Source organism: Atta colombica, unplaced genomic scaffold (assembly GCF_001594045.1).
Source record: "Atta colombica isolate Treedump-2 unplaced genomic scaffold, Acol1.0 scaffold125, whole genome shotgun sequence".
Taxonomy (NCBI): Eukaryota; Metazoa; Arthropoda; class Insecta; order Hymenoptera; family Formicidae; genus Atta; species Atta colombica.
In genome coordinates, this window is record NW_017259212.1 from 3,710,299 (window position 1) to 3,719,930 (window position 9,632).

Consider the following 9,632-nt stretch of genomic DNA (forward strand, 5'->3'; position numbering starts at 1 on the left):
CGAATCAATCATTCGGCGCTAGGAGATTTTGTTTACCTGAATCCGTCCCTCTTGTCCGTGACACGGGTTAGATTGGGAAAAGTAGTGTGCGAGCGCGAAGGGAAGCCCCATTCGCGGCGCGCAACAACGAGAAGGCGCACGAGTTCGGTGCGTGTGAGAGATCTGGGCGGGAATGTGGACTTACTGTATATGGGCCTTTTCATTTGTTTACTCATAACTGTATACTTTACTGATAACTGATACTGACTTTCGTCTACTCTACGGAGTCCTCCATGCTGAGCGCGGTGCTGCGCTGCTCCGCCGCCGCCGGCTGCTGGCTGTTAGTCGGCTCGCCGGATCTGCTGCTCGCGGTGTTATAGCCCCTCTGCAATTGCACGACCAGCCCGCTCACGGCAGCGTATTCCTTTTGTTGTTGCTGCGGCTGAGTCTTCTGGCTCGAATGATCTACTATAAGCTTACTATCACAGGCACTTTTTTTGTCAGTTGACGCGGCGTAGAGGTTGTGTAAGTCCGGGTAGTGATTCAGCTGTGGTTGCTGTTGCTGTTGCAGACTCAGAGGCTGCTTCCGGTCGCGATCCTCCTGGCCGCCGTTGTGAACCTCACGCTCTCTGCTGCTGCGATCGATCCTCGAGTCACGGGTGCTGTCCTCGTCCCTGCTACCCGCTCGGGAAATCGACAGAGGTGTCGGTGGTGACGTCAGCCGATCGCTGCCATCTTCCGTGCGACCTCTCTCCGACGGTGAAGGGCTAAGATCAACCGTGGGCACGCGCTCCGGTCTCTCTGGCACCATCCTGCCCGTTGGTCCTCGATAACTTTCGTCCTCGCTACTGTCTTGCGCCATCCGCGGCAGCGGAGTCCTCCTCGAGTTTCTGCAGAGTTGATCGATCAGTGTCTTGCTACTCATCGTCTCCGGGTGTTGCGATGACGACTGTTGTTGCTGATTTCTCGCCTCCGCTATCGCCCGCTGGTCCCTTGGAATGCCTGTCTCAAGGCTCGACCTGATCAGATTGTCCAGGAAACTGCCGTTCGCCCCGGGCCCATCATAAATGCTCTCCACCATGTCGCGCGGCGCCTTCGACATCGAAGCGCTTCGAGAGTTCGAAGTTCCGGCCGCGTCTGCCGTTCCGGATACGCCAACTCCATCTCGGTCTCGTTGCTGATGCTGTTGCTGTACCATCGTGGCGTTTCGTTGTTGCTCCTGCAGTCCACGCATTCTCTGCGATGCGAAATATTGTTCCGGAAGGATTGGCACGTTCGGCGCGCCACCCATAAAGGGGGAGGGCATGAAGGGCGTCGGGTTCCAGAAGTTGAAGGGTCCGAATGGCAGGTGGGGCATGCCCTCCATAAACGGAGGCATTTTCAGTCCATTCGGACCGGGTATACCGCCGGGCGGTGTGAACGGTTTCTGCGGTTTCAGCTGCGGCTTCTTGTCGACGCCAGCAGTGCCCGGCCGCATCGCCGCGGCCGCCGCTGCCGCCGCTGCCGTCGTCGCAGTCTCCTTCGACTTGTCGTCCGGTTGCTTCTGGTCCCTACAGAAGAAAAAAAAGTTCGGATTAAAATTTCTAGCTCTTAATACAATAACATATTCTTTATAATAATTTGCGACATATGGTGTAAAAAATATAATTTCAAGATATCCTGAGATTTGTCACGTAGATATTGTATCGTCCACGAACAATACTAATTGCTTATGTCTTTCCGGATAAAAAAAAAACAAAAAGAAATAAAATGGACAATTCTTTTATCAAAACAATTAATCGAAACTTGCCTTTTGCGCGGCCTCATAAGATGCCGCTCCTTGACTTTGTACTCAAGGGTGGAGTGCGGAACTCCATAAAAGCTGCCAGCACGATGCACGCTCATCTCACCGCGCTGAACTGCGCGTACCGCTTCGACAAGGCTATCCCTGTCGTAGTTTCTATATTTTCCGCGTTTAGGTCTGGTGCCCTTGCCGCCAGTACCCGGTTTCGATTTGTTCGCCTCTTGCGACTGCTGCTTGGATTGCGATTGCTGCGCCGGCGATTGCTGTTGCTGTTGTGGCGGTTGTGGAGGTGTGTACCGACCCCTCTTGAACGGACTCGGGTCTGTTATCATGGCCTGCTGCGATGGAACCACACCAGCTGATTGGCAGCCCGGTATGCCAGCCGCGCTGGGCGTTTGACCCTCTTGGAACTTGACGCTAATGCTCTTAGCGATGACGTCGCGGAAATTGACGGCCACCGCTTTGCCTACCAATGAATTCGTGGGGCTGCTGGTACTGGAAAACGCTGGACTAGCTCGTTCCAGAAGGCCCGGACTCGAGGCGGCAGCCGCGAAGCTCTGGGCGAATGCGGCGGAAGTCGGTTCGCCGTTCTTGCTGGAACAACCCGGCGTGCTGGCGGGCTTGTAGGACGGAATTTTCAATATCGCTCTGCCCTGAGCGCTGTCGCTGGCTTCTTCCTCGATATTGGGATTGAAGTCGTCGTTCGTCATGGGTCCTCGCTGCTGCTGCTGCGACTGTGACTGTTGATGTGCGGCGAGAGGATGGTGCTGATGGTGATGCGGCTGTGACTGATCACCGTTCACGTTCTTGTTCAGCCTCTTGTCTTCACTCATCAGTTTTCTCATTACTTCGGGTATGCGATAGTCTCGCGTGTCCATGCCTACATCATTATTACAATATTTGTAGTAGAGGTTCATAAATGTCTATCGGTATTGGTAAATTATACATGCTCGTGAAGCTAATCAATAATAAGTAGTCAAATAATAACAATAAAAATGTAGATATAAATATAGATATATCAAAAAAGCAATTAACAGAAAAATTTTCTGTTTCTAAAGTGGCTAATAATATAGTATGTCATAGTGGTAATAAAAAAGTAAATCAATGCCAACCAACCGTAATGTCTTTTTTACCGATAATGATAGAGGATAATAGCAAGCTCATGAGGTCGGTATGCCACAGGTCTGTTTATTACTTTGTTAAAGGTAAAATAGGTGGGACTTAGTATAAATTTAATCACAAGAACAAAATCATCTTTTAAAATCTTAGCATTTTTTTCTATATATATCTATTTATTGCCGATCCCTCAATGGCTAATTCTATCGAGATGTTAGTATAAAGAAAGCTTTACGAAAAATTAACATAGGTGAATCAATTGTTTCTTTAAGTATCTGAGAGAGAATTGTATAAATTGAAACTATTATTAATATGATTTTATGTGAGAAAGACTATCTATTAGAATTCTATGTAGAAATTTCAAATAATATGAAAATATTTTAATCCAGATTTGATAACAGATAATGATAACAAAAATCGTGATTATTTGTTTCTTTTCAGTGTACGTCATAATTTCAAATACAGAGCAAGCTATTCAAATTAAATTGCATTCTTCAAAAGCAGAGAAAATATCGGCGAACTGATTAACTAGGGCCTGGCTTCTATCGATTTCAGAAGTCCTATTGTGGCGTAATACACTTTTCGGCTTTCCTCTCTTGATGACGTAGATTGGTTAGTCAGTCAAAAATAAACTAATGCTTGTAAATGACCCAAATGCCGAATATCAATATACTAAATTATTGTACAACAAGTTAATTTTATATTATTACATTAATAAATATAAAAAAATTAATTACTTTAAATTTTAGAAACATGAAACTTATTAAGAATTTAATTGTAATCGGAATTTTGATAGACAAAATTGCAATTCTTTGATAAAAATAAAAAATAAATTAACTCTTTAACTGATGAAATAGCTTTTAAGCTATTTACGATATCATTTTGTAATTTAGAGAATTTAGATGATTAATTTTACCTAATGGTGCAGCGGCAGCCAACATCTTCTGAATATAGGGACCGATGTTCGCGTGTTCCAATCCCGGCCATTCGGCTCCTGTCTCATGTCCTCGTTGCAACAAATTTCTAAGAGAATCACCACCAGTCCCTTCGAGTGTAGAAAACCTCACGAGATCCTCCAACGACAGCAGAGGCTTTAACAGGGCCTTCTCGACTTCCTTCTCCTCTTCTGCACCGGATAATTCTTTGTCGTCCACCTGTATCCAAAAAAATCTCTTCTAGCATTTTCTACATATTTTCAAGTACAAAAGAATATCTAAATTGCAAATTACAGTCAAGTTGTCCTCTCGAGGAAAATAAAAGTAGAAGCTTCCACCCCGTCTTCGAAGACGTGAGTAGAAGCGTTGCTCTTCTCATTATTGATAGTCATTAAGTAACCATTACTGCTCATAAGTATGACAACTTCTTGTTCGAGAGTGCTTCATCGAGAGGTGTGTCTGAAGTGTACGTATATTTGTATCGTGTGTAGATGTAAATTAATTGTCCATGTAAATATATACAAAGTGTTTCCCATAAAGTGACCGCATTGCATATTTTTAAAAAATATCAAAATGGAGAAGAACGTAATACTGGAAAAGATGCTTTAAAGCTTTGAGATACGTTGCACAGACGAATTTTATGTAAAAGAAATCACATGTGCTAGCTTTATCTTTTTTAAGAATTTTGAAAATATCGCTTTAAAACTTTTTTATAAACTTTAACATTTAACTTTATCCTTAAAAAAAAATAAAATAAAACAAATCATCTTTACACAAAGAACAAAATTAAAGATATCCTTTATTTTTCTTTCTTCATCCTTCAATACTTAACATAAGATATTCAATTGAGTCACTTTACACAAACTACTTGGTACATGTATCGCCATCAAATGTAAAATAGCCAAGCACCATGCAGGAGAGCTGCTAATCAGTAAATGGTATTTTCCAAAGTAGCGACAAGTGTTTTACGGGAAAAATGCTCTCGATGCTCTCAACAGTCGGCCGGTAGACAATAATTGCGACTACCTTTCCCCTTCTAGTCCTCAATAGAAGGAAAAGAGGGCAGAATTCACGTAGAGAAAAGCTTATCTTCGGCGTGCATTTCGACGAGATACGCCGGAATTCAAGTGTAGAGATACCACTCGGGACTCATTTAAGGAGCATGCATTGCACTAAAAGTGAAGCAACAGTCTTCTATGATGGTTGCTATGTATATAAACGCGCGGTACACGATCGCACAAAATGCAAGCACGAAAAATGATTTTAACCATTCTCATGCACCGTACTTGCAAGCTCGACAAGTTATATCGTAAAATAACGCCTCTTAGTGTTCATGCTGAGGCAAAGTTTAGTCGGCGATTTTAAGTAGCAACTATTACAATCAACAGACCGTGCGATGCAATTATAATTTTTAGAAAAGTACAATACGGAATGCAGGATATTTTCTCGATTAAGGAAACGATTCGTATTACGCATTAAACGCCTCAAATTTAATTTCACAAAATTTTATAATAATATTTTTTCAATCTTGCTGAATGTTTTTTCCGACAAAAATATTATTCTATGTTCTGAATAGACTAAACACTTTTCTATATACTTTTCTATATACTTTTCTGATATAAATCGAAAGTTTTTACACATTTTAATGTCCTCGGCATCTTCGATTACGTAATTGAAATCAATTCTCGTCCCACACATGCTAAAAAGAATTAATCGTTATCAAATTGAGAATCGAGAATCAGCAAGAGACACTATCAGGTGATGAGGATTAAATTGAACCACCGCGTTTAATTTGCCGTAATCTTCAATCGTGCGACTGTTTCACGGATGGCCGGTACGTTTACACTGAAATTGTGATCTGTCCATTTCAAAACAATGATTTGATTGGACATCTCTATGCGGAGGATTGTATGCACGACACACATCGAGGATGCAGAGTGTCGAGGTCCAGAAGCGTACATTTATGAATTCCGTGGCGCGACTATAAGCACCTTTAAGAACGAAAGAAAAATCGAGTCCGGACAAATTTTTCTTTCGTCTCGACACGACCTTCCCAAAAACTTACCTCGAATCTTGCAACCTCGCGGACACCAAGTTGCCGTGTGTTAAACTACAAATAGTGAGATAAAAAAAGTTAAACAGCCCATGCAAAAAACACTGGACACTACGGAGCATCACGGCGACCGATACAGAACCGCGTAGACCATCGTCTCTTTCCTTCAGCATAAAATCACCGAACAATGTATAGTTTCCGTCACCTTCTTCTATCAAATCGATATATCCTTCTTCTATATACTTTTCTTTAATTGGTCAATATTGTGCAACATTAAAAAAAGAATATTCTCTTTTCTCTATGTTTCTTTCTCTGTATTTTCATGAATTATTTGTAAATTTAATAATTATATCTTCGAAAACATAAAAGTTAAGGTAAAAAAGATAAAGTGATTAGAAAAAATATATAAAATTCACATTATCTATATTTAATATTAAAATTTGAGATTTAATAATTTTTATTGAAATAAAAGTTTTATTTTATATATAAATACAAAATTTAATAGAATGTGATTATAATCTAATGAAGCTACTTTTAAACTACATCAAATTATAATCACAGAAATTACTGGTCAACCAAATATAAATTGGGCGACTATAAGCGTATCGTTTAGCGATACAAGACATTCAGTTCCACGCGAGATCCACGATCGCCGTGCCAGAGGTATGTTTTGGGGAAGCTTCATTCGTTCTTCCTAACCAAAACCACACTTAGATACAAATGAACGGTATATATTCGCGAATTTTCCCGACGAGATTTCCCTCGTGCATCGTTCGGTTTCCCATCCCCTTCCAAGTTCCTCTGCATGGTAATCGGCCTATTTTGCCGCGTAAATCATGAAGACTTATTACTCGCACGCGGACGATTTAAGTCGTAAGATATCGTATGTGATTTCTCGAGTGCCCGACAATATTCTATAATCTATAACGTTGATAAATGACTTTGAAAATTACCGTGATTATAATTTTATACTTCTGAGAAAATTATCTAAGATAACATTTCTTTATCGTTTATCTTTTTAATTGATATCTTTAAGGATATTTTTCTTCTCAATCGATACATATTGTACAAACTTAATAAAACATAACTCATAGATATTTATAGTCATTATCGCAATGTATCTAATGACAAAAAATTGTTTCCTTTATAAAATCGTTAATCAATCTGATATCAATTTTTCAACAAAAATCTAATCAGATACTACCTATCTTTATAGCTTTTTATATCTCTTTTCACTTTTGGTGCTATATAATAATTAATGTACAGAGATATTATGACACATTTCTTTCAAAATACAATATATCAGATAAAACGCTTGATTTATCTTTTATAATATTTGTCTTATAATTTATCACCAATATGAATCTGATATTTAATTTGTAAATCAAAATAGTATAAACAGCTATCATTAGGCACTTGCAATAGATCATGAAATACATGGCGGTATCAACATCGACATTCCGCGTTATTTGAAACGAGTCAATGCAGCAACCCCGAAATCATTTTGTCGCGCTATCGACTCGTTTCCGGATGAGAAACATCGGACATCGATAACGGAAACTCCGAAGATAAAAGAAGATACACGATATAGCATCTTCGCGCGTCGCTTCGGTTCGTCGCATCATTCCCTCACGAGATTCCCCAGCCGCTGTCTATGCCAATTTGCATCCTCGGCTTTTCTACAACACGCGTGAAAGACCAACGAGACTTCGGCACGTGTCGATGGCATGTTTCCACTCCCCGCTCTCTGCATCTCGACCATTCTCGCTGTTCTCTTTCTTTCCTTCTTTTTTTCTTTCTTTCTGTCTCTCTCTTTCTAGATCTCTAGCTATCTTCCGTTGTCCCCAAAACCTACCTCGTCCACTTGCGGGGGCGGAGTGGTCGCGGAGGCGTTTTGGGTCGTATTTGGTGGTGTTGTAGTAGTAGTAGTAGTGGTGGTAGTGGTGGTGGTGATGGTGGTGGTGGTAGTGGCTGGGGCGCCGGGCTCGTGAGGGTGTGAATGGGTGCTAGTCAGGGACGCGTCCCTTTCGCGTTCCATCGCGAGCTTGTAGACCTTGTTGCGCAGAGTACTACGCGGTATCCCGTAGATTACCGCTGCCCTCCGCGTGCCGAGCTTGCCGCTCTGGATGTCTCTGAGGGCGGCCTGCAGTTCCTCCTCGGTATAAGTCCTCCTGCCGCCCCCGGCACCCACCACTGGAACACCACCGACGCCTGCCGCAGCCGCCGCCGCCGCTGCCGCCGCGGTCACAACCGGTCCGGTCATTCGCGGTTTCGCGCGGTAACACGAGCTGAAACAGCATTAATCAACGTTATATCGAGGCCAGTAGCTGATGATGTTTTTGCCTGCAATGTTGAGAGCCACTCAAAACGTAATTTCGGGATAGCATATAGCTAGGTGCATGGAAATGAACGCCGAATGAATGCTTGGTGAGTCGAGTTTGCAATATCGCGTTATCTCTAAAACCTTCATCGTGTACTACAAATGTCTATATAAAATATTGAAAGATGTCACGTAACGGAAACAATTCATTGAAATTCGCGTTGCTTGTCAATTGCATTTTATCATATAGGAAAACTTATTTTTGTGTCCCTCGAGTTTTCCATTTCGCTGGTCCGACTTTTAAGATAGCTTCTATAACTATCCGTCAGTCATCATAACAGAAATCTCGTTTATTCTGTCATATACTAAAATCAAAGAAAATTTTAATTTTACTTTCCAAAACTGCGCATATAAACTGCGCAGAGGAAGAAATAATATATTAAAAAATAGTATCGTCTGAAGAAAAAAATCAATCTCGCATAAAATAATTTATTTTACTGTCTTCTTATCGATAAAAAATACAATAAGATATTTAGTTGAATATTATATTTTCTATTCGTATTTTCTCTTTAGAAATATTATGGAAGAATTATGGACCTAGTTGAGACATAGTTTGAACATGAAATATTCAAATAGCAGATATTATGGACAAGCAAGTAGCCAAGAGACTACGTGGTTCGATAATCGATTGGCCAATGGACGCATTCGATATTCACTCGCGAACTTCGTGTATATGTAACAAAGTCAGATTATTCAATGTTTCTCGTAATGCAGACTCACGTGTATTCACGTTTCCTAGACTAACTTGAGAAGCAACCCGCATCAAATGGCCACGTGGCCATCCCGATGCTTGCACGTGTTTGGCGTCGTGCCAATGGCGAATTGCGAATCCGTATAGCTTTGATCCTGGCTTCGGGGAACATCGAGCCAAATTAAGTTTTTACGAAACAGACAAACGAACAGACTGAAAAACGCGTTAACTCGGCAATTTCTCGTATTGCATTAATCGATTTCTAGCCAGAAAAAGCGAGCATTTATGCCTCTTTAAACACACACATTCATTTACATAAACATCATTTCATATGATTATATAAACAAGATTTATTTAAGATGATAAGATGAAAATTAAAACACCGATTAAATTGCCAGGAGATACAAATCGTATATAAATATTTATTATTATATATGTTTATTAGAATTTTCTTTTTATTGCTATCAATTTTTGTATTATCGCCATTTCCTGTAGACACTATGTTTACAAGGCAATTTTGATGCTAATTATTCTAAAATATCTGTGACGTAAAACATTCATTACCGTCAACTTTTATAAAAATCTTATTCTATCGGATTGCAATAAAGAAACAGATAAAAATAAACAATTACATAATACTAATTCAAAGTGCATAACATCTTTAAATATCAACATATATGTATATATATAATAAT

The 9,632-nt window shown here is 40.6% G+C and overlaps 1 protein-coding gene across 2 annotated transcripts in view; it reads right to left on the reverse strand.

Annotated features, from left to right (window-relative positions):
• Window positions 1–9,632, reverse strand: part of LOC108694856 (mushroom body large-type Kenyon cell-specific protein 1) — a 44,805-nt gene that overhangs the window by 4,091 nt on the left and 31,082 nt on the right. For both annotated transcript variants that reach the window (XM_018204540.1, XM_018204539.1), the window contains 4 exons: window positions 7,722–8,154; window positions 3,795–4,032; window positions 1,769–2,642; window positions 248–1,529 (listed from right to left, as the gene is read on the reverse strand). In XM_018204540.1, coding sequence (XP_018060029.1) covers window positions 254–1,529; window positions 1,769–2,642; window positions 3,795–4,032; window positions 7,722–8,154 — 2,821 coding nt within the window. In that variant the 3' untranslated portion in view covers window positions 248–253. The remainder of the gene's footprint in view (window positions 1–247; window positions 1,530–1,768; window positions 2,643–3,794; window positions 4,033–7,721; window positions 8,155–9,632) is intronic.